This window comes from Antechinus flavipes, chromosome 1 (genome assembly GCF_016432865.1).
Source record: "Antechinus flavipes isolate AdamAnt ecotype Samford, QLD, Australia chromosome 1, AdamAnt_v2, whole genome shotgun sequence".
NCBI classification, from domain to species: Eukaryota; Metazoa; Chordata; class Mammalia; order Dasyuromorphia; family Dasyuridae; genus Antechinus; species Antechinus flavipes.
The window spans coordinates 522,142,746-522,169,876 of NC_067398.1; the positions used below are offsets into that span (position 1 = coordinate 522,142,746).

Consider the following 27,131-nt stretch of genomic DNA (forward strand, 5'->3'; position numbering starts at 1 on the left):
TTTATATTAAAAGGCGAGAGCACTGCTGAAGTGTCAAATGGATAATTTGGATTATTATTATATAAATAAAACCTATGTAGCCAAGAATAAAAGGAATGAACACAATGGAGGGAGAAAATTTCATAGACAATTATTAAGACAGAATGTGATTGTCTTGGGATCTTTCTAAGTCGATAATAAGCTGATTGATTTAGGAAAAAAATGTATAGAAATACTTGCACTGATGAAAAAAGATTCTGTCCTTCAGAGAAACAGAGAAATGAAAATAACATTAGTATGATTTTATGTATACGTGTATGAGGGTATATTTGCGTATGTTTATAAATATCTATATGTGTTTAATTGTAGACTTCCTTGGATGGGTGTGGGAAAAAGAGAGAAAAAATAAAATTAAAAGGGCACAGCTGAGATCAAAAGAAGACCTACAAGGAAACAGAGAAAATCTGGATAGCTTTGAAAACAATATGTTGTTTTTATGATATAGGTTTTCTTGAAATGAAAATTTATTGTTGTATTAAATCCCGTCCTCTTCTGTTCTTTATATGGCAATTTTTTTGTACTGAAGTTTAAATTAATTTAAAAACTTTCAAAAGAAGAAAATGAGGCTATATATATGTTTTCCTTTTTCTGTCTCTTTGGTATTCAGACTTACCTAGTAGTGGTATTTCTTGGACAAAGAGTATGCATGATTTTTATAATTCTTTGAACATAATTCCAAATTGTTCTCCAAAGTGGTGGAATATGTTCATTATTCACTATTATGACAATAATGTTTCAATTTTCCCCTCCAAAATTTTTACTTCCCAAAAGGAAAATATGACAGAAAACTGCCATATAAACCAATTTGATTGGTGTGAGATCGTATCTAAAATAGATTTAATTTTCACTTCTCCAATCAACCAGTGATTTAGAGCATTTTTAAAAATAAGTTTCAATAGCTTTTATTCATTTTTTGGAAAGCTAGCTATTCATATGCTTTGACCTTTTATCAATTGAGGAATTGTTTTTATTTCTATAAATCCGACTTAAGTTTCTATATATGTGAGAAATGAGGTTTTTCAAAGAAACTTGCTATAATCCTCCCAAAGTATGAATTTCTCTCCATGTTATTTTTCCTCTTGTTTATTTTTCTTGCTTTCTCCTTTCATAATGCCCATTCTCAAAAGTGTTTTGTTTCTGATTTTTCTGTCCTCCCCTATATCAGCATCCTATCCCATCCCCTTTCTCTGATCTCCTTCCCCTACTTTTCTGTATGGTATAATAGATTTCTACACCCATTAGACTGGGTGTGTGTCATTCCCTCTTTTAATCTCTTTGATGAGAATAAAATTCATTTTAGTACTTACCCTTTCTCCCCATATTCCCTTTCACTGTAAAGTCTATTTTGAGCCATTTTTATGTTAAATATTTTATCCCATTCTATTTCAACCTTTATGCTTGTCTCAGTCAGTTATTTTTCTCACTCCTTAATTTTTTAATATAATCCACCACATTCAATTTTCACCCATGCTTTCTCTCTATGTAAGCTCCTTCTAACTACCCTAATAATAAGAACATTTTTAGGAGTTATAAGTATCTTCTTTCCCACGTAGGAATGTAAACAGTTTAAGCTTATTTAATTTCTTATGATTTCTCTTTCCTGATTATCTTTTTTATGCTTCTTTTGAGTCTTTAATATAAGTCAATTTTTTAAATTCAGTTTTGAACTTTTCATCAGGAATTCTTGAAAGTCTTCAATTTCATTAAATATCCATTTTTTTACTGAAGAATTATACTCAGTTTTGTTGGGTAGTTAATTATTGGTTGTAATCCTAGCATTTTTGCCCCCATATTCCAAGCCATTCATCCCTTTAATGTAGATACTGTTAAATCTTGTCTTATCTTGATTTGCTCTACAATATTTGACTTGTTTCTTCTTTTTTGTTGTTTTTTGATTCCTTCCACTATTTTTCTCCTTGACTAGGGAACTCTAGAATTTGGCTATAATATTCCTGGGAATTTTCATGTTGGGATCTTTTACAGGAAAAGGACACTAAATTTATACTTTCTCCTCTGGTTCTGAAATACCAGGGAAATTTTCCTTGACAATTTCTTGCAAGATGATATCTAGGCTTTTTTTTTTTTTTTGATCATGGCTGTCAGATATTCCACTAACTATTCAATTATCTCTTCTGAATCTATTTTCCAGGACAGTTGCTTTTCCAGTGAGATATTTCAAATATTCTTCTATGTTTTCCTTTTTGATTTTGTTTTATTGTCCCTTAATGTCTCATAAAGTCAGTAGCTTCAACTTGCCCAGTTCTTTTTGTTAAGATATTATTTTCTTCAGTAAACTTTTGTACTTCCTTTTCTGTTATGGGCCACAACTCTGAACTTGAAACAAAGGATTCTTACAAGGTTCATTGATTTGATCTTCAAGGAGATGTTATGGGCCAGAACTTGAAATAAGGTACTAAATGGAATTGAGGAGACAATGGATAAATCTATAAATCTAGTTTAGCATTGATTTAATCCTACAACAAATAATGGTTTCCTAGTGATATAATGAATGATTGGTTTGTACACAGTGTGGAGCATATAAGTGGGAACTCATAGACACATTCATTCATCCTATCTCATACCACCTTGATGGCAGGCTCTCCTCCTTCACTTCTCCACTGAAATCAAGACTCCAGAAGGCCTTTAAGAAAGCTAGCTGAGCCCCAAGTGAAGGAGATAAGACTTTGAAAAAAACAATGGGATTTGGACTTTAACACCTGGCTACCTATGTGGTGATTACTGAACTCAAACAAAGGATGCCTCCAGAAACCCCAAGAAAACCTCAACAGAGAAGATCACATTTTAGAGAGAATATCACATTTTGGCGCCTGAATGTGGGACCAAGAACCTTCATGTGTGACCCAGAAATTAGGGTGAGTAAAAAAATAGATGAGGAAACTTTGTTAAGGGTTAAAGTAGTATTCCATCTAAAATGGGGCAGATGTTTAGAAAACAGCTTTCTTTTCCAATTCAAGGAAAATGTGTAGAGAGCATTGTCAAACTTTTGAAAAACCAAGGTTTGATTGTAATCTGGGAACAGATTTTAGAAACAATACAGTACACATCTCCTTGGTTCTCTAAGGAAAAAGAATTGAATCCAGATGAGTGGAAATTAGTAGGAGAGCAACTATGCCAATACAACAATGATTATGGACCTGACTCAATTTCCAAAGAACCTCTTTATACATATAATTTAACACAACTGACTTTAAGAAATTATATAAGTATTAGAATAAGAAAAAAGAAGAAAGAGCAGGAAGGGGAGGATTCAGATAAACTAGGTGAAAAGGATTAAGAATTAGATAAGAATGGAGTTAAGTACAGTTCTGAATGTAGTGCTTCACAGAAGAAGCCATTAGAGCATTCCCTATCCCCTGACTTACCTCCCTCAATTAACCATTCATGGGTGGAAGGAGAAGGAGGAGGGGGAGAGGAAGTAACACAGTCAGCACCACCTATGAAGCAGCCTATGACAAGATTACAAAAGGCACTGGTTAAGGCTAAGAAAGAACAGGATAGATCCGATTTAATAAATGCATGCCCTGTGATTGAAGAGCTTGACTCTTTAGGTCAACAATGGAGAAGATACACTCCTTTTGAGCTGGAGAAAATTAAGGATTTGAAAAAGGCTTGTACTCTTTATGGGGCTACATCATCTTATGCAGTGGTTCTCAAAGTCTGGTCCAGAGCATCCTGAGGAATCTCTGAAATCTACAAATTCAGTCTACAAATTCATAATTGATTTTTATTTTTAATGTGATCAATATCTATAACTATAACCCACACAAATAAAAACTCTTTGGACAGATCCTCAATCATTTTTAATTGGATAAAAATATTGAGAACAAAAGTTTGAGGACCACTGATTTAAGATGTTACTAGAGAATTTGGCTTATGAAATCTTAACCCATAGTGATTGGAAATCCATAGCAAGGACATGTTTAGAACCTGGACAAAACTTGTTGTAGCTTTTGGAGTACAACGAATTATGCAGGATACAAGCTCAAGACTGTTATGAGTTCAAATGTTGGAGTTCTTGTTCTTCTCAAAGCACAGGGCTTAGAGGCTTAGAGCCCTCCGAATATCTCCAAATCCAAAGGTTCTGTCCTTTAGCCTCTGCCTCTGCTTTCTTCAGTCTCCAACCAACACAGAGATGGAATGTCTCTCTTGTCTCCTTCTGGGGAGCCCAGCCACCAACTTGCCGCGGAGAGAGGGCTTCTGGAGTAGCTCCACTGAAATCCGTCAAAGTGTTCTCTGCACTAGAGTCGCTCCTCTCGAGTCCAGCTGAACTCTCTTCTGCGACCAGCCAGCCAAGAGGAAAAAATGTTTTCTGTCTTAGATCCCTCATCGTTGGCCTTTTATCTGACTCTTCTGAGAGAGTGGGATTATGGGTTTTCTCCCATAGTGCTCTCTGGCCCAAAGAGCTTTAAGGGAGGTGTGGACTCCCTTGAAGTTAGAAAGTTTACTTTGTGAAGCTGGCATACTTGTAACTCCAATGAGTAAAGGTGTGAACACAAGCCTTGTATTAATTAGTTCTACTTAGTACCTTGTTTCAGGTTCTGGCCAAAATCTTCTTGTAAGATTAGATCAACTCTAATTAGTTAGCAGTTAGTAAGGATTCCAACACAAGACAATAAGCAAACTGGAATTAATGTACAAATTACCTTTGACCATCTAGCAGGTGAAGGTCAGTATGCAGAGAATTCAGCACAGATTAATTACCACATAGGAGCATATAAGCAAATTGCTACTGCTGCTAAATAAGCTTAGGGCTGCCTCACAGGAAAAGATGGAGGTGAAGCCTTCACAAAAATAGAGCAAGGTCCCAATGAATCCTTTGCTGATTTTATGAGACGTTTTCAAACTGCTGTCACAAGAAACATTGGAGAAAATGCAGTTACAAGAATTATAGTAAGACAATTAAGGAAAATGCTAATGAAGGTTGCAGAAGACTTAAATGAGGACTACACAAAGATGCTTCTTTAGAGGAGATCATAAGACACTGTGCCACAGTGGGCACATGTGCTTATTATACCCAAACTATGATGAAAATGGGAAGATAGAGTCCCTCTTAGCAAGGGACTTCTAAAGAGATTTGTTGATGCTTTCAGTGTGGAAAAATTGGACATCTGAAAGCCCAGTGTAGGTATAGAGATAAAACGAGAGGAATAAGACCTAAAATCCCATGTACAAAATGTCATAAGGGCTTCCATTGGGCCCTTGTGGACTGTAGAAAATGAGAAGCCAAGGAAAATGAGAGGCAGAGTCCAGCTCCAAACAAAATAAAAGAAGGTGGGGCATGATTGCAACTGGAGTTACATCTTTAGAAGTTCAGGACTCTGGTATGATCAATCAGCAAAAAAGCAATCAGATGGGAGAAAGGGATTACATGTTCAATCAACAGAAAAGCAATCACAGGGAAGAAAGGAATTACAATTGGGGAGAATACGGGCTTTTTTTTTTAACCTAACAGAAGGGTAGTGTCCAGTATGAGTAAGGTGATGAGGAGAAATCTAGAAAGTTTTAAATAGAAGGGACTAGAAAGGTTAACTGCTTGGGGAAAAGGGTTTGCTTGTGTCTCTACAGATAGAGAAGCAATCAGATGGGTGCCAACGAGCACCTGGTGAGAGACAGAAAAAAGAGAAAAACCTAGAAACAAAGGAGAAGACCTAAAAAACATCTGACACTGAAAGAGCATGGCTAATAATGAGACTGTTGCAGAACTTCAAAACCAGCAGGAATCATTGGACAATAGATTCCTTTTGGACTATTCCTAGAACTTATGGACATGTATAATTCCTTGTGTTGGTTCATGTTATTTGTTACATCACTACTAGCCTGTGTTATATGAATATGTGCTTATGTAATTTATGTAATTATGTATAATACCTCTCATACTGATGGATTTATGAATACCTGTTTTAAGAGTGAGAACCTTCAGAAACCCACTAATCTGATTTGATTTCCTATTTCTTTTGGTGTTTTCATCTCCCTTCCTAAGACATCAGAGAAGATGTGATCACCCCCTTTTATGGTGTTTTCACTCCTTTTTTGAGCAGTCAGGGAAGGCGTGATCACCTCCTCTTTGGGGGTTCTCACCTCTTTGAGATGTTAGGGAGGTCATGACCACCTATGTTCTAAAACAAAAGAAAGCAGGAGATGTTATGGGCCAGAACTCTGACCTTGAAACAAAGGATTCTTACAAGGTGATAAGTCAGTGGAATTGATAAAAACAATAGTTATCTAATTTAGCATGGTTCAGTATGATTAATTTTATCCTGCAAGGAGATGCTATGGGCCAGAACTTGAAACAAGTATTAAGTGAAATTGAGGAGACAATGGATAAATCTAATTTAGCATTGATTTAATTCTACAACAAATAATGGTTTCCTAGTGATATAATGAATGGTTGGTTTGTACTCAGTGTGGAGCACATAAGTGGGGACTCACAGCCACATTCAATCATCCCATCTCACACCACCTTGGTGGCAGGCTCTCCTTTTTCACTTTTCCTCTGAAACCAAGACTCCAGAAGGTCTTTAAGAAAGCTAGCTGAGCCCTAAGTGAAGGAGATAAGACTTTGAAAAAGACAATAAAATGGACTTTAACACCTGGCTACTTGTGTGGTGATTATTGAACTGAAATGAAGGATGCCTCCAGAGACCTCAAGAAAACCTCAACAGAGAAGATTACGTTTTAGAGAGAATATTACACTTTTCCATTTGACCAGTTCTATTTTTCAGGGCATTCTTTTCTTCTTTGGATTTTTTTGTACCTCTTTCATCATTTGACTTCTTTCTTTCTTTCTTTCTTTTTTTTGAGCTATTTCCTTCTGTATTTTTTGTGCATCCTTTACCAAACTATTGACTCCTTTTTGTGATTTTCTTGCATTACTATCATGTGTCCTCCCAATTTTCCCCCTATCTCTATTACTTGATTTTTAAAATAATTGTTGATCTCTTCCATGACCTGAGGAATAATTTTTTTCAGACTTGGAATGTAGGAGTTTTGGCTTTGCTGGCTTATTCTGTTTGCTTTTTTTTCTTGTTACCATAGTAATTTTTCATCATCAGAATATTTTTTTTGCTATTTGCTTATTTTTAAGCCTTTTTTTAAAACTTTTAACTTTATGCTACAGTTAGATTCTGCAACTGGAATGGATGGAGCACTATCCCACATTTCAGGTTTATTGTGTAGCTACATCAGAAATAAATAAGGCAACTCTAGATTTTTGGCTTTTCCCAGATGTTATGATCTAAGGAAATGTGTGTTTTCTCCTTTATTATGAACTGATCTATTATGAACAATCATTCCTTTCCACCTTGGGTTCTGGTATACTAATGCTACTTCTTGTTCTGGGATTGAGACGCCAGGGCTGCAGCCAGATCTAAATAAGGACAATCAAAGAGAATCCTGTACCCAATGGCAGCAATGGAACCCTTACAATTTCTTTCTTAACAATTTGTCTTTGTCCCTTTCCATATGAGTGGGACATAAACCACCAGTGCTACTACTGCTTCCATTGCTCGTAATACCTGGGTATTGATTTGGGCTGGTGAAGTCTGGGCTAGATTGAACTATGGTGCAACAGACCTTTCTTGCTAACCTTCTAAGTTGTCTTGGGCTGGATAATTGTTTCATTCCATCTTTTTGTGAATTCTGCTGCTCTAGAAATAATTTTGAGTCATTATTAGAAGGTAGAAATTTAGGAGAGCACTAAGGAGAGTCTCTACCTTTCTCTGCCACCTTGACTCCATGTTCCCTAATTTGGAGAATCTTAAACATAACCTTGCTGACACCTGAAATAATTAGTGGCTGCATTTGAGTTTTCCATATTTTGCTGATATATTGAGTTCAACATCAACCTCATAAGGCATTTTAAAAAGCTCACCTGAAATCCCATTACTTCCACTACCTTTATTGTTAATGTTGCTTCCAAAGCCTACTTGATTTCATTTCCCAGAGTTTATGGCTCTAGATCAGTAATCAGATCATTAAGGTTATTAATGATATTAAAATCTTTATTATATAATACTTCTATATATTCTTGCCATCTCTTATTTATCTCTTCTACTTAACTCCTGACTATTTTGTAATACATTTTATTATAATCAATTTAAGTATCATATAATCTTACTAGAATATAATTTCTGAATATAAAGTCAGGAACTGATTCTTAGTTAAAGTTTGTTTTTCCCCTGACAGTTAACCAGAGTAATTGTGAAATCAATTTTTATTGGGTAGAATCCAATTTTATTATTTAATAACTCTCCTAATGAGTTGTTTTATAATACTGAGCTTTGTTTTTCTTATAAAATTTAGAAATAAGCCCATCTGTTTTACAATCATCTGCTTTACACCAGAGTTTTATCTTATTTTTAGTGCTTATTTTTGCATCTGAATCTTAAAATTTTCATTCTGTTAATTGCATCTTAAGGGAATACAGAAATCTCTCCTATTCTAACTTTTCTTTTAAACAGTTCTTGATTTGTCTACTTTAAAAAACTATCCAAATGTCACTGGCACTTTACCTCTATCTCTTCATCTCTAACCTGATAATCTACTAATTACCTGAATGATTTCTATTCAGACTCTCTAGGTTTTCATCTTTTATTTATGATTGCTTTCTTCTTTTATCCACTCATAATGCCCTACATAAATCTTCATAATTTAACATTCTCTGCATAAACTTCCAAAGTCTAAGGACTTACTGATTATTTTTAACTTTTTAAAAATTTAATGTATTTTGTTCTTTTTTTTACATTACAATAAATACTTTTTTCCCCACTCTACTCCTTTTTGGACTTCTCCCTTGTAACAAAGAAAAACAATTAAGTAAAGAGAAACAAAATAATGATCACATATGAAAATATTAATTATGTTTTCCCTTCCCTTTTCTTCTTTCCCTTTCTCCCTTTCTCCTTTTCTCCCTCTCTCCCTCTTTCTCCATTTCTCTGTACATATTCCTGCCTCTACTATAATCTGCAAAACAAATGGCTTTTTTATTAGTCATTATATCTTCATCATCATCATCACCACCAGCACAACCATCATTATTATCGACATTATTAGTATTAGTCCTTACTATTCATTTTTAACAAACCAAACAATGAAAGCACCTATCATGTGTAAGACATAGTTCCAGTTCCATGGTATACAATGATAGTTATTAAAATATTCTATTCCTAATTATAATAGTCATTGTGTATATTGTTCTTGCTCTGTTTGTTTTATTCTGCATTAGGCCATAAAATGTCTCAATTTGGTTCCAGTATTTTTCTATCAAAAATAATGCCATTATGAAGTTTTTTTTTTAATATATTCAACATTTATTTCTTCATTTGAGTTTCTTGGTTTAGCACAAAGAGGACTGTTTTAAAAAAACTCTCTCTGAACAGGTTAGTCAGTTTTTCTTATTTTTTTTCCAAGAGAAGCTGAAGAACTAAAACTATATTATAAAACAGTAATCATCAAAACCATTTCATTCTAGCTAAGAAATAGATTGGTGCATCAGTGGAATAGGCTAAATACATATGACATAATAATCAAGGCCTATAGTAATCTAATATCTGATAAGCCCCAAACTTTAGCTTCTGGGATTTTTTTCCCTCATTAGTTTACAAAATTGCTGGGAAAACTGGAAAACGATATGTCAGAAACTTGGCATAGACTTACATCTTACAACCAATACCAAAATAATGTCAAAATGGTTACATGACTTGGTCATAAAGCATGATACCCTAAGCAAATTAGGAGGACAAGGGATAGTTTATCAAATCTTTGGAAAAGGGAGAGATTTATGATAAACAAAACAAAACAAAACAAAACAAAAAACTAGAGAATATTATGAAAGGCAAAATGGACAACTTTGTTTACATTAAATTAAACAATCTTGCATAAACAAAACCAACAGAAATGAGATTAAAAGGGAAGTATAAAGTTGAAAAAATTTACAGCCAATGTTTCTGATAAAGAGCTCATTTCTAAAATATATAAAGAACTGTGTCAAATTTGTAAGCATACAAGTCATCCCCAATTGATAAATGGTCAAAGGATATGATCAGACTATTTTGGAAGATGACATTAAAGCCTTTGATTATCCTATTAAAAATGTTCCAATCACTATTAATTAGAGAAAAGCCAATTAAATCAATTCTGAGGTACTAGCTTATACATCTCTGATTGGATAAGATGGCAGGAAAAGATAATGATAAATATTATAGTATGTGGGAAAACTGGGATATTAATACATTGTTAGTAAAATTGTGACATGATCCAACCATTCTTAAGAGTAATGTGGAATTATGCCCAAAGGAATATAACACTGTGCATACTCTTTGACCCAGAAGTGCCATTACTGAATCTGTATCCCAAGAAGATCATAAAGGAGGGAAAAGGACCTACATGTGCAAAAATGTTAATAGGAACTCTTTTGTAATAGCAAAGAACTGGAAAATGATTAGATGTCCATCATTTGGGGAATGGCTGAATAACTTGTGGTATATAAAGTTAATGGAATACTATTGTTCTATAAAAATTATGAATAAGCTGATTTTAGAAAAGCCTGGAAAGATTTACATAAACTGATGCTGAGTGAAATAAGCATTACCAGGAATACTTTGTACACAATAGCAAGAAAGTGTGATCTCAACCATGAAATAATTGATTCTTCTTAAGTGATCTCAGTGATCAGTGAACCAAGAGAATTCCAATAGACTTTGCATAGAAAATGTCATCTGTATCCAGAAAAAGAACTGTGGAGATTGAATATAATTCGACACATGCTATGTTTATTTCTTTTTTTTTTTCTGTTTAGTTTTTCTCTCATAGTTTAACCTTTTTGTTCTATTTGTTCTTTCCCAACATGATTGATAAAGCAATGTATATTTAAAATAAATAAATAAATTTTTGAAAAAAAAGATGTATAGAATAATAGTGGAGATGGAAGGATGAAGCAAGAAATTTTTTTCAGGATATAGGGGAAATGGATATGTTTGTAGGTAGTAGTAAATTAAAATTGGAGATGACAGGACAATTTCATTTGAGGAAAGGAATAGAATTGCTTGAACAAGTAGAGAGACAAGATTTTGTAAGGAATAAGAGCACTTCATTATTTGAGATAGGATTGAATGAAGAGATAGAGGCAAAAGACATTTGAGTGATAGAAGATGAATAAAGTGAGGGAAATAGTTCAGGGTAAGAACTTGGAAGTGAAAATGGAATATTCCTTTGGAATGAGAAGTAAGTAATATTACAATACCCCTGTTTTGACCAGTGAGATGAAGAGAATGAGTGAAAGTGAAATCTAAACTGGAATGGGTAACCAGATAATCCATATAATTAGGGAGGACTAAATTCCAATGATAGCTATTAGGCTTCAGGAGTGGGAGAAGAAAAGATTAAGAATAAAAGAAAATGTATTGCTATAGAACAGACATTCCAGAAGGCCCAGTGGAATAGCTGGATGGTTTTTGACTGAAACATCATCATGAGAGGTTTGAGATGAATCAAAATAAAACAGATGAAGAAGAGGCGAGAGATGGGGAATGAAGAATAATCTACAGGGATTCAGAATCATCGGGATATGAAAGATACAACTAGATATGAAAGCATTCATTATTTAGTGGAGGGCACCAATTTTCTTCCACTAACAGGTTGGATATTGGGCTGGAGGAAAGTGCTACATGAGATGAAAGGATCATATTCTTGGTCATTCCCAAATGGTCAAAGGATATGAGCAGACAATTTTCAGATAATGAGATTAAAATATAGTCATATGGAAAAGTGCTACAAGTCACTATTAATTAGAGGAATGCCAATTGAAACAACTCTGAGGTACCATTTCATATCTCTCACATTGGCTAAGATGACAGAAAAAGATAATGATAAGTGTTGGAGAGGGTGTGGGAAAACTGGGACAATAATACATTTTTGGTCATTGTGAAATGATTCAACCATTTTGGAGAGCAATTTGAAACTACACCCAAAGGCTATAATACCATGCATAACTTTGACCCAGCAGTGCCACTACTAGGACTGTATCCCAAGGAAATCATAAATGAGGGAAAACGTCAAACATGTGCAAAATGTGCAAAAATGTTTGTATCAGTTCTTTTTGTAATTGCAAAAAATTGGGAAAATGAGTAGATGCCCATCAATTGGGGAATGCCTGAATAAATTATGGTGTATGAAGGTTATGGAATATCTTTATGCTTTAAAATATGATGAACAAGCTGATTTTAGAAAAACCTGGAAAGGTTTACATGAACTGAGTAAAACAAGCAGAACTAGGAATACATTATGCACAGTAACAGCAAGAATGTATAATGATCAACTATGAAAAATTTGGTTCTTAGTGGTTCATTGATCCAATAAAATCCAATAATCTTTAGATATAAAATGGATGGATGAGAAAAATCATCTCAGTCCCATATCTTTGTGCTAATTATATACATGTCTTGATTTTCATATTTTTAGTATTAATTCTATTTTTCTACTATTCAGTTTCTCTTTTATTGGTATAGGTATTTATCACACAAAAATTTCTTTAAGTTTTACTTAAATGATTTGTCTTTTGTGATTATCTTTATGCCTTGTTCTCTTCTCCCAGTAGTCAAGGTTATAACAAAGTACTTCTTTTTGTTTTTTAACTTTTTCAAAAGTTGTTTTTACATTCTGATCACATAGTAATTGATGGTATAAACTGAAGGTGTAATACTAGCTGCCTAATTACTTTCCAGTTTTTCTAACATTCTTTTGAAATAGGAATATTTCTTTCAATGATTTTTGTTCTTGAGATGATCATATTAAAGAATTTTTCATTTTTAAACTTTTGCTTTTTGCTTACATAGTCAACTTCATTTTAATACTTTATATTTTTAATAAATACCAAATTATCTTACAATATAGTTTAAATTATAATTTGCCCCATCTACCTGCTTTTTCTTAATATTTACCTTGACACCTCCTTATTTATTTCGATTTATTATGCTGCCAAATAATTCTGAATTTTAATTTTTCTTTCTTTGATCTCTTTTTATCTTCTTATACTGAAATAGCTATTTCTCACAAATAATAAAACAACATCTAACTGTCTGGATCTTTTAAATTTAGGCTTCAAAAATTTAAAGAATATAGGATGGTTTATAAAAACATATAAATATTCTAATGGCATTTTCCTCTCAATAGTACTTAACTGTGTTATATTGAAAGTGTGAGGCAGATTCAATAGCTTGGAACATTTTCCTGTCTTTTACTAACTAAATCAATAATCAAATTAGAAAGCTGGGAGATGTGTAGAGATCTTTTAATCTAGAGATCCTGAGCATAGGTTCTATTGATTAATCTCTGAGATTCAGAGATTCAGAATTTGTATAAGAAAAAAAATCTGAAAATATTTTTCTCTAATCCAATTTTAACATTTCCTTTCATTATGAACATAATCAATGCCTTTGCCCCCAAAATATTAACAATATTTGTGACTTTTTCATCAATAAAAATCATAGGTATTTTTATATTTTGATGACAGTTGGTGGAGGTATTTTGAAATGTTGTTAAGTCTCAAAACTACTTTGAAATTATCATAATTATCAAAGAGGTTGCTAGTCATGCATGATCATACTCTTTCAAAAAGTGTTTGAAAAAATAAAGTTCCTGGTTTGTAAAGAACTATGAAAACTTTTGAAATAATATATCTTTGTAAGTTAGGATCTTCAACACTTGCAACCATTAAAAACAAAAGAAAAGCCCTCAAAATTATTAATATTCAATACAAAATATATGTTGCCTTGCAATAGAAAATGCCACTTTAATTATCTTATTCAAGCTAAACAACAATAATCTTCACACTGATATTTCTCTAAAAATGAAAATTATTTTAACTGGACTATATTTTTGTGTATTGTCTTTTTTTAACTTGTTTATAAAGTAACAAATTACTATATTACAATTTTTGTTTAATTTTGAAAACTCTTTTTCAATATATTAATTTTTCTTTGTAATTCTAGATATTTTATTTTATCAATCAATTAATGAACATTTATTACATATTATTTTATGCATTCAGAAACATTATTCTGAGAAGGGAACCAAAAGCTTGGCCAGATTGTGAGTGGGATTTTCATACAATAAAAATTTTGAGAACCTCTGATCTAAGCCAATCCCATCATTTTAATAACACAATTTATATAGCAGTGTAAAACTTTTAAGAACTCTCATAACAAGAACCTATTAAAAGCCATATTTTTTTCATATAAGAATTGAGGCCTACAAAAGTTTGGTGATGACTATGTTTACACAGTTAGTGTCAGAGAAGGGATTTTAAGCTATGTGACCTGACTCCATATCCAATTTTTTTTTCTAAAATACCACATTTCCTCATTGTATATTTCATGTTCCATATTAAGTATATGATCATTTTTTTTACATTATTATAGTCTTCTTTCACATATGTTTTGAAAGTGATTTATTGCCTATACTTCCCATCAATTTCAACTTGTCTGAAATAAATTATGATATAATCTCCCAAGTGCTGATTAAATGGTACCCCCACTTAAAACTTCAGTGCAATCAATGGAAATAAATTAGTTATTTGTTGACAAATGTCTTTACATATACATACATATCACTTATAAGATATATAGGCATAATCTGGATGGGAAAGTCTCAGGGTAAAATTCCATTCAGGTTTTAAGTCACAGCAACAACTCTGGAAACAGTACTGTAGGAAAGAGTTGTTTTAAACACATAGATTCAGTGACTTTTCCAGAGCCACATAACTCATAATGATCAAAGATGGGATTTGAACACAGGTCTTCCCTATCTCTGAGCTCAAAATACTAACCACTATTTATACTGACTCTACTTGTATTCTGTGGTCTAAGTACTGTCCTAAATACAAAACCCACAGCACAAATCACTTATTTAAATACATTTACTGTTTATATGGTAGCTATATCCCTATAAAACATCATATATTGCAGTTCAATAATTGTGATTTTTACAGCATTTTATCAAGGAATTTTCTTTAAAAAATTGAAAACTCATTGAAGGCAGTAACATATTTATTTGAAATGTACCACATATCAAATAGAACCATGACATGTATAATATGTGCATTAAATTTTTCATTTTAATTGAGCCAAATACTCTATAATGCTTTCTGAGATAGAGCACAAAGTCAAGTAGCATGTGTTTGTGGGGCATTATATTTAATATGACTTATAACCAAATGAAATTGAATTGAGATGCAGACACACCCACACAAATCATTTCATCAATTTGTCAATGTTTTAGTTGGGATTTTGCTTTCTTGATAGTGATATTTCTCCAATTCTTAAGATATCAAAGTTAAACAGTAAGTAATGCTATAGTAAACCCAATTAAATTATGCCTTTGAGATACTCTTCTTTCAAAGACATCTTATTAAACAGATCAATATGAAGTTTTCCATTCTTGTCAGAAAATCAAAAAATTCTATGTTCAATTTAACTTACACAATTCTTTCTTCTCAGATTTTAACCATAAAAAATATTCTATACAGAATACTAATAGAAATATATTGTTTAAATTTTATTTTTTTTATTTATTTAGAAAAAAAAAAACAGCAAGTGGTACAGTGCTTCCATAAGCAAGCCATTGCCAATAAAGTTGATTAAAGCAAGAGTTTGGGAATATGTCCAGGCTGCACTGTTTAATCTGCCACAAATAAAACAGGACAAAAGAAAAAAAATGGTAAATGATTTTAAGAGTAAACTAGATTCTTAATAAAGGAAAAAGAAAACCAAACCAAAACAAACTATCCTTCCCCTCAATGCACATATTCTTTCTAACTATATAAAACAAATACTTTAATGTGACATTCTTAAGATAAAATAAATGATGGAACTAAAAGTTCATGTTCTCTTCTGAGATGCTTTTTGTTTCTTTGTTTGTTTGTTTGGTTTTTTTCATCAAAAATTCTTTTTCCCATTGTTCCATGCAAAGACACTAGTGAGACATCTGAATTAAATATTGAGAATTAAAAAACTGAACATAAATTGGAAAATTCCCTCTAATGATGCCTCATTAATTTAAGCAGCTGCCATTCTGATTTTTTTCAGGTTCAATTTAAATTGTAGTTAACTACAGGGATATATCATTAAAGGAATGGCATTAATTAAACTTTGTTTCAACTGTTACTTATCAATATCTACATATGCACAACTCAACTTCTCACTGCTAAGCAGTTTTAATTATAAATTCATTATTCTAAATCTAATTATTACTTCTTAAGAAATTCAGAAGTTCTTTCAGGATAAGACACCTTAGCAAATTTAAAAAAAAAGATAATTTATTTGCATAATAGTAACATTTTTAGTATGCTTTAATTTTTTTCAAAGAGTTTTATAAATATTATCTTATTTAATCCTCATAAGATCATAAGAATATGGGTTCTTCCCATATTATAGATGAAGAATCTAAAGCAAAACAAATTGTTTTTTTCCTGTATAGCTAGTCAGTGTCTAAATTTGGATCTGAACTCAGATTTTTTTGACTATAATTCCATTGTCCTATGTGTTATCTCACTTCATTCTATTTTTAAGCTATCATTATCATTAAATATAATTTGAAAAGTATTATGTTACTATTTACAAAACAAAACAAAACAAATTTACCTTGTTTCTAGATGTTTTAATATTTCCAGCAACAGATCCATTTCATTTATTGAAAGGTACATCAAATATACAATTATGTATTTCTAGGAGTATCCTGGTAAAATTTTAACAACTTTGATTTAAAAAATATTTGTAAAATTAATTTAAGTAAAATTAAGTTTAAGATTTATGTTGTTGGCATTTTCTCTAACATTTTAATACTGTAAATAAGCAACAATAAATATATCTCTGATGTATAATGTTTACTGTTCCAAATTATAAATGCTCAGAGTGAAAATTAAACATTTGACTCCAGAATTAGTGTGATCTGACTCCATTATATCCATATAGCTTATACCTAGGATTGTACATATGCAATATGTATTTGTTTTGAAACTTAAAAGAAGCCCAAACTTCAATCTGGTCATAGAATTATTATACAATTAATATATGTAATTTTTAGTTACTTTAAATATGAAGTTGTACAATATCAGAAAATATTTACTGCTAGGAAGGAGTTTCCTTTGCTCTCTTCCCCTGCCCAGTGTAATCTATTCATATTATAGATTATAACTCATTCAGTTCTTACTATACTCTGTGATTCTAGCCCATATTCTTCAATAAATTCTTAGGAAGAATATATGAGTTTGATCATGTTGATCTATGCCTTGCCACCAGACCAGATGTCTCTTGAAGGAAAAGTGATGCAGATGACCTTGCATAGCCCTCCTTACTTAAAACCAATTCACTTGCATGTCATGGCACCTCCCTGATGATCCTCTTCAAGAATGAAGGACAAACAACAGCAGGAAGTATACAACATTGTAGAAGGCATCACCAAGGTCCTCTGTATTTTTTGTGGCTACTCTATCTATCCAAAGGTCATTCCTAATTTTTGACACATGCAGAATTCAGCACTATTTTAGCCATACACATCTACTGGAGTGTCTTTTATGGTACTTCTTGAATATCACTCAACATTGGTATTCTATTATTGCTGCCCATTTAGACTTGAGATGAGTCTGTCTATTTCTTTTTATGTAACTTAAATTCTTGATTTTATGATAATATGGTACTTTATGATTGGTAGTCATATAATATTATTGGGAGAACATTGTATTCATTCATTCATTTGTTCATTCAACAAACATTGATTAAATATCTACTATCAACTCTAGAAACTGTGTTAGACATTGGGAATGTAAAGGCAAAAGTTAAATAGTCCATTTTATACAAGAAGCTAACATTCTATTGGGAGAAAATAACTACCAAACTCAAACCAAAACAAACCCCCTCAATAAGAACAGATAAACTACAAACTATATGCTAAGTAAACAATAAATAATCTCTATTCTAGGCATGGAGAACTAATAAGTAAGCAGAAAAGGATAGGTTTTATATAAGAGGTAGAAAGTTAACTCAGTATTGAAGCAATATAGGAAATCTATAATCAGAGGATCTTTTGCAAAGATGACATATTCAGGGATACTTTAGAATCAGCCGGAGTCAGGATCAGCAAAAGTCCTTGATCTTTATTCTTTGTGGATGTGAATGAAATGGCAATACAAAGTGAGAGGAACTGTGAAACAAATCCACCAGGAATGACTCTGGCTTTCTCACTCCACCCTCTCAATCTTCCATCCAATTTCCTATACAACAGATCAACCCTGCACAGAGTAATGGGCTAATAGAATATTGTCCAATTGGTAATTAGCCTTAAGTGCTCAGATCTCAGTGCATCAACTCAGTTTCAGCCCATTACAGTTGGAGAGTTAAGCTTAATCCCCTTTCAGTTTTGGACTTTAAAATGTCTCTAAAATATTCAGGAAGAATAGGCAAAGATTATTCCTCAATGGTCAGATTATGAAATTAAAGTTATGTATAGTCATATGGAAAAATGCTCTAAATCACTATTGATTAGAGAAATGCACTCTGAGATATTACTTTATACCTCTCAGATTGGTTTAGATGACAAGAAAAGATAAACATAAAAGTTGGAAGGAATCTGGGGAAATACATTGTTGATGTGATTGCAAAATGATCCAACCATTCTGGAGAGCAATATGAACCTATGCCCAAAGGGATATAAAACTATATATACCCTTTGATCCAGCAATGTGTTTAATGGGTCTATAAGGAAATTATAAAGGAGGGAAAAAGACCCACATGTGCAAAAAATGTTTGTAGCAGCTCTTTTTGAGTGGCGAAAAATTGGAAAATGAGTAGATGCCCATAAGTCAGGGAGTGGCTGAATAAGTTGTGGTATATGAAGATAATGGAACATTGTTGCTCTAAAAATAATGAACAAGCTGATTTTAGAATGGCATGGAAAGATTTATATGAACTGATACTGAGTGAAACAAGCAGAAATAGAAATACATAGGGCACAGTAATAGCAAGATTGTGCACTTATCAACTATGAAAGACTTTATTCTCAGTAGTGAAAATTAAATTAAATTAAAAATAGTTTAACATATTGAACTATATGTAAAAAAGAGAAAACATAAGAATAATTGTCCTACTAAAACTGTGACCAAAAATAAAACCTTGACACAATAAAACAAGAAAAACATCAAACAAATAATTGAACAAGATGGAGAAGTATAAATGAAAAAAAAAAAAAAAAACTCCACCTGATCACCACCTCAAATAAATCCTACAACGAAAAGACAGCAACATTATTGTTAAATTCTGAAGGGCTCAGACCAAAGAAAGGTATAATTTTATGGGACTTGCATAAATGGGAATAGGACAAAGAATGAGGGAAATAGTGGGGAGGAAGAAGATAAGAGAGGGATTCATGGGTGGGGAAAGATTAATTAACAGAAAGGCAAATTAAGGAGTAGAACTATAGTAGAAGAGTTAGCTGGGATAGGAAATAAGAGTCATATGCAATAACAAGGATCAGGAGTAGAATTTATTAGAATAAAAAATAGTTCTAGCAAAGTCAAACTTAAAGATCCAATCAAGAGAGAAATCTAAATTATATGTTAGCTATGTTAATATTGTTTCAGATGCATGTCTATATATGTATTATTGTGTGTTTATATATATGTTTGCATGTGTATATATACACATATGTGTGTATATATGGAAAAGTATATCCTTCTTTAACTATAACTGTGAGGGTGAACTGGCAGTGATGAAAAGGGAAAAAAAATCATAAAGTAATAAGTTCACAACAAAAAACCTACAAGGGAGCAAATAAAAGATGGACAGTCATTAATATATAATATTTTCTATTATATCCATTTTGAAATGAAACTTAACTATTATATATTTTATATCCTCTCTGCTCTTTTGCCGAGCATACAATGATATTTTCTTTTGTTTTTACTTTTTCTGTCTTTCTTTTTCAGTTTTTTTCTTATTCTGTAGTAATTTTAAACAAAAAGAAAAAGAAAAGAAATTAGATGGTTTGTCCTAGATCATATAAATAATAGAATTATTATGATTAAAACAAGTTTTATGGCTCATTAAGAAATTAAATGATTTGTTCAAGACTCAGAAATTAGCATTTGTCAAAGATAAGAAGTGAACCTAAGTTTTCCTTTCTATCTACTTTGGTATACTGCCTGTTAAAAACCTACTGTTCATAAGCTTGATATATCATAACATAGCTTTGTGTGGATACACCTAATATTATTAGGTAGTTCACAAATTCAATGATTATAATATTAAAATGAAAAGGACTACAGAGACCTAAACTGCTGATAATACTAAAAATTATTTAAAATAATATCTTTGGAATATGCTTTTAAATTTTATGAATATCAATTTATGATTATTTTCTAGTCTAACATAGTCCATGATCTACATGAAAATGAAGAAGAAAAAGTTTCTGAAGACAGAAAGGAAGAAGCAAATTGTCAAACCCATAAGGACAAAATAATTTGTGAACTGAGAGCAGAGGTATGTTTTTGTTTCAATTTTTGCTACTATTTTGCATTGTCATATATAAGCTACTATTATAAATATATTGTATAAATCTGCTTACATAGTTAATATTATGCATATCATAAATGTGCTGATTTTAAAGACTAGGCAGATCTTCCCCCCCTTTTTTCATGCACAACAAATTCAAAAAATCATGTGAAATACAATGTAGATCTCTCACCCTAATGAAAATAAAACTCCTCAAGATAATTTTTCAAAAGAGAGATGGAGAGAGAAAGAAATAATTCTTTTTTTTTATTATAGCTTTTTATTTACAAGATATATGCATAGGTAATTTTTCAGGACTAACAGTTGCAAATCCTTTTTTTAAATATTTTATTTTATTTTATAATAACTTTAAATTGACAGAATCCATGCCAGGGTAATTTTTTTTTTACAACATTATCCCTTGCACTCGCTTCTGTTCCGATTTTTCCCCTCCCTCCCTCCACTCTCTCCCCTGGATGGCAAGCAGTCCTATATATGTTAGATATGTTGCAGTATATCCTAGATACAATATATGTTTGCAGAACCGAACAGCTCTCTTGTTGCACAAGGAGAATTGGATTCAGAAGGTAAAAATAACGTGGGAAGAAAAACAAAAATGCAAATAGTTCACATTTGTTTCCCACTGTTCTTTCTTTGGGTGTAGCTGCTTCTGTCCATCATTTATCAATTGAAACTGAGTTAGGTCTCTTTGTCAAAGAAATCCACTTCCATCAGAATACATCCTCATACAATATAGTTGTCAAAGTGTATAATGATCTCCTGGTTCTGCTCATTTCACTTAGCATCAGTTCATGTAAGTCTCTCCAAACCTCTCTGTATTCATCCTGCTGGTCATTTCTTACAGTTCAATAATATTCCATAACATTCATATACCACAATTTACCCAGCCATTCTCCAATTGATGGGCATCCATTCAATTTCCAGTTTCTAGCCACTACAAACAGGGCTGCCACAAACATTTTGGCACATACAGGTCCCTTTCCCTTCTTTAGTATTTCTTTGGGATATAAGCCCAATAGAAATACTGCTGGATCAAAGGGTATGCACAATTTGATAAATTTTTGGGCATAATTCCAGATTGCTCTCCAGAATGGTTGGATTCGTTCACAAACAGACTATAGCAGTAATTAAATGGAAATCATATGATTATGTCAATAGACATGGTAAAAGCACTTAACAAAATGCAACACCCTTTCCTATTAAAAACAAGAAAAAGCATAGGAATTAATCAAGTTTTCCTTTAAATGATCAGTAGCATGTATCTAAAACCATCAGCAAGCATCATATGTAATGGAGATAAAACTAGAAGCATTGGTAATAAGTCAGGTGTGAAACAAGATTGTTCTCTATCACCATTATGATTCAGTATTGTATTAGAAATTAGTGATGAGAACAAAGAAATTCAAGAAATTAGAATAAGAGGAAGGAAACCACCTTTTCACTTTTTGCAGATGATATGATGGTATACTTAGAGAATTTTAGAGAATGAACTAAAAAACTACTAGAAACAAATGGCAACTACAACTTTGCAGGATATAAAATAAAGACATTTGTTACATTACTACTAGCCTGTGTTATATTGCTATGTGATTATGTATTTTATGTAATTATGTGTAATGCCTCCCATATTGATGGATTTATGTGTACCTGTTTCAAGTGAGCCCCTTTAGAAACCTGCTAATATGATTTAATTTCCTATTTCCTTTTGCATTTTCATCTTCCTGAGATGTCAGGGAGGGTGTGACCACCTTATTTTTATGGTGTTTTCACTTCTTTTTTGAGCAGTCAGGGAAGGCATGATCACCTTCTTTTTTGGGGTTCTCACCTCCTTGAGAAGTTAGGGAGGTCATGACCACCTATGTTCTAAATCAAAAGTGTATTTCACTTTGCATTAGTTCATGGAAGTCTCTCCAGGTTTTTCTGGGAGCATCCTGCTTATCAATTTCCATAGCACAATAGTATTTCATCATAATTATATGCAACCATTTATTCAATCATTACCATATCATTGGGCATGTCCTCAATTTCCAATTTCTTGCCCAGGAAATAAAAATTTTTGGGACATGTAGATCTTTTTCCTTTTTAAAATCTCTTTTGTGATGCAGATATAATGGTGGTATTAATAGGTTAAAAGGTATGCATGGTTTAAAAACTTTTGGACATAGTTCCAAATATTTACTCTGCACAATGGTTGCATTAGTTTACAACTCCAGTAATAATGAAATAATGCATCATTTTTACCATATCCCCCATAACATTTGTCATATTTTTTTGATCAGCTAATCTAATTGGTACGTGATAGTACTTCAGAATTGTTTTCATTTGCATTTTGCCAATCTATAATGAATTAGAGCATTTTTTTATATGGCTTTTGATACCTATGATCAATTCATCTATTCTAATCTTTTTTATTATTCATCCATTGGAGAGTGGAACTTATTATTATTATTTTTTAATTTGCCTTAGTTTTCTATGTATTTTAGAAATAAAGCTTTTATTAGAGAAATTTCTTTCAGTTTTTTTCATAATTACTCTTGCTATTTTTTTTTTTTTTGGTAATGATAAGGGATTGGAAATTGAATGCATGCCCATCGATTAAAGAATTGCCAAATACGTTATGATATTTGAGTGTAAAGGAATATTATTTTCTCTGAGAAATGAGAAAGCTGAATTCAGAAAATCCTGTACTTACACGAACCAATGCTAAGAAATTTCATTTCAGCAATAAAGTGATTGATGGCATTTTCAATAGACTTGGGATGCAAAGTGCTATTCTTATCCAGAGGGAAAGCTATGAAGACTGAATAAAGATGGAAGTAAACTATTTTCACTTTTTTGGTCTGCTTTTTCTTTCTTGTGAATTTTCCCTTTTGTTCTTTCACAACATGGATAATATGGAAATATATTTAAAATTATAGTACATGTATAACCTATATTAGATTGTTTTCTGTGTTGGGAAGAGAGGAGATAAAGAAGAGGAGAAAAAATTTAGAACTCAAAATCTTAGAAAAATGAATACTGAAAATTGTCTTTACATGTAATTGTAAAAATAAAATACCATCATGAGAAAAATGTAGGAAACATTCCCAATTTAATACACTGCACCACATATAATATGTTGCTGTTTTTGTTGTTTAGTAATTTCAGTAATATTTGACTTTTTGTGATCCCATTTTCCCTTTTCTTGACTAAGATTTTGGCATGGTTCGTCACATTTTTCTCTGTATAATTTTACACATGAGGAAACTGAGGCAAATGTGATTGTTACTTCCTCAGTATTATCCCAGATGGCAAGTGTCTGAAATTCAAATTCAGGAAAATGAGTTGTTGGGAGTTCAAATGTTGGAGTTCTTGTTCTTCTCAAAACACAGCCGCTTTAGCTTAGGGCCCTCCGAATATCTCCAAATCCAAAGGTCCTGTCCGTTAGCCTCTGCCTCTGCTTTCTTCAGCCTCCAACCAGCACAGAGATGGAATGAATCTCTTGTTTCCTTCTCTTGGGGCTCGTCTAGCTTTCTGATGAGTCTTTCAGACCAGCTTGGTCTCAGTGGGGGGCGTGCAGGAGTCCAGCCACCTACCACAGTGGTGTGAGATGAAGATGAATCTGGTTGTCCACTGAACTCTCACTCGTACCTTTATCCTTTGAAAACTCTTCGTCTGCCACCAGCCAGCCAAGTGGAATATATTCTGCCTTGCCTTGGAGAGAGGGCTTCTGGCGTAATTCCGCAAAGTGCTCTCTGCACCAGAGTCGCTTCTCTTCAGTCCAGCTGAACTCTCCTCTGCGACCAGCCAGCCAAGTGGAAAATGTATTCTGGAATAGCTATCTCTCCTCATTGGCCTTATATGTGAATCTTCTGAGAGAATGGGATTATGGGTTTTCTCCCATAGTGCTCTCTGGCCCAAAGAGTTTTAAGGGAGGTGTGAACACAAAGGTGTAAACACAAGCATTGTACTGATTAGTTCTACTTAGTACCTTGTTTCAGGTTCTGGCCAAAATCTTCTTGTAAGATTAGATCAACTCTAATTAGTTAGCAGTTTGTAAGGATTCCAACAATGAGTCTTCCTGATTGCAGACTTATCACTCTATCCATTGTATTATCAAATTTTGTACAATGGGTAAGTGAATGTGGATTTGAACTAATATCCTTTTCCTTTCTGTTTGGAACATCATACCCAGGATGGCACAAAGAAAAAAATGTAAACAAGTTTCTACATAAAAAATAATGATAAGAGGCAGAGTCAATATGATGGAGAAAAGCCAAGAAAGTGCATGAACTCTCCAAAGTTTCATTTGAAAACAATTTAAATCAAGTCTCTAAATGGATTCTGGAGTAACAGAAACCACAAAAAGATGGAAGAAACCAATTTTTCAAGTTTAAAATAACTTATAAGTACTGCTGAAAAGCTTTATCTCATTTGTTAAAGAGAAACACAACCCAGCACACATAGCATCTGAAAAAGCCAGGCTCTTTGCTACAGCAAGGGCAACAACAAGGCCTCTCAATACTGTATCAGCAGACCAATTCCATTGCAAGCTGTGAGGCTTCCACTTGCAATACTGATGTCAAATTGGCAACCCCAGAATCCCAGCATAACAGTTAGGCCCAGACCAGGCCAACCCAGTGCTATGGGGATGCCACAAGCACCTGAAGCTGCAGTATAAAAAGCCAGTCACCAGGACTCTGGTTCCCAGCATAAGAAGCTTTGGACAGTGTTTTCTGCACTCTGATAATAAAACTCAATTTTAAAAGTCATTACATTGGCTAAAAATAACTAATAAAAAAAAATCACTAACTATTAAAAACCTTATAGCAACAAGGAACATCAAAACACAAACTCAGAAAAGGATAACACTATTAAAATGCTTAGATGTGAAGTCTGAAATGGGAATGTGAATTTTTCTCAAGCCTTAAACATCTACTTAGAAGACCTCAATAATAATTTAAAAAATTGAGAGAAATAGAATAAAACATTACAAAAAGAAATGAGCTATACAAGGGAATTATGAAATAATTTTTTAAAAAACCTTGGAAAAGGAAATACAAAAATTGACTAAAGAAAAAAAAAACTCCTTAAAAATAGATTTGGACAAATGGAAGAAAATCCACTAAAGCAAGGAACTCTAAAAGTAGAATTTCCCAAATGGAAAAGAAGATATAAAAAGATACCTGAAGAAAACAATTCCTTAAAAATTTATTTGGATAAATGAAAGCTGATGACTTTAGAAGACATGAAGAATCAATTAAATAAAATCAAAAGAATGAAAAATCAGAAGAAAGTATAAAATACCTCATGAGCAAAACAGCTGATCTGGAAATAGATCTGGGAGAGATAATTTAAGAATTATTGCACAACCCAAAGACCAAGACAATACACAGAGCCTGGACACAATATTTCAAGAAATTGTCAAGATATTCTAGAAGCTGATGGTACATAACTCATTGAAACAATCAACCATTTACCTTCTGAACAAGTAAGCAAAGTTTAAAGAAATATACTGTAGTCAAATGCCAGAATTATAGGTCAAGGAGAAAATACTGCAAGGCGCCAGGAGCACTTCAAATATGAAGGAGCTCCAGTAGGGATTACATAGAATTTAGAAGCTTCAACATTAAAGAATCTGATGACTTGAAATATGATATAATGGAAGGCAAAGGAGCTTGGATTACAACCAAAAATCAATGAACCAGCAAAAATAAGCATAATCTTTCCAGGGAAAACATGGAAATTTAATGAAATAAGGGTTATTCAAACTTTTCTGATGAAAAGAAAATAGTTGAATAGAAAATTCACAAATACAAGACTAAAGAGAAGCATAACATGTAAACAGAAAAGGGAAAAAAATGTTATTCAGTAAGATTAAACTATTAACATCTCTCTTGAGAACTGTATCTCTAATAGGACAATGAGAAGGAATATACATAGATAGAAGTTATGGGTATAAGTTGACTTCAATGTGATGATATAAAAATGTTAAGGGTGAAAAAGAACTATACTGGGAGATGAGAAAAAGGGGAGGTAGAATTGACTAAATTATATCACATTAAGAAGCACAAAAAAGATCTATTACAGGATAGGGACATAAATGGGGGAGAGATGTGAGCCTCATTTAATTTTATTTTCATCAGATTTGATTTAAAGAATGAATAACATATACTCACTACTACATAGACATTTATCTTACACTTTAGGAAATAGAATGGGCAAGTAGAATGAAAACGTAAAGGGGGGTAAAAGAAGGGAAAGCTGATTGAATGAGGATGTGGTCAGCAGTATTGTCACTTGTGAATAAGGACAGGATGAAAGAGACAAGCAAAAACACAATTTATAGAGGGCTATCCACAGTTAGTTATCATAACTCTGAATATGAATGAGATGAACGCCCCCATAAAAGAAAAGCAGATAACAGAGTGATAAAAAAATAAAAAACAAAATTCTACAACATGTTGTTTACCAGAAATATATGTGAATGAGAGATGCACATAGACTAAAAGACTTGAATAGAATATATTATGC

General features: G+C 32.5%; 1 protein-coding gene across 1 annotated transcript in view; it reads left to right on the forward strand.

Annotated features, from left to right (window-relative positions):
• Positions 1 to 27,131, forward strand: part of LOC127547085 (coiled-coil domain-containing protein 102B-like) — a 183,001-nt gene that overhangs the window by 92,992 nt on the left and 62,878 nt on the right. The window contains exon 4 of the mRNA XM_051973926.1: positions 20,469 to 20,585. Coding sequence (XP_051829886.1) covers positions 20,469 to 20,585 — 117 coding nt within the window. The remainder of the gene's footprint in view (positions 1 to 20,468; positions 20,586 to 27,131) is intronic.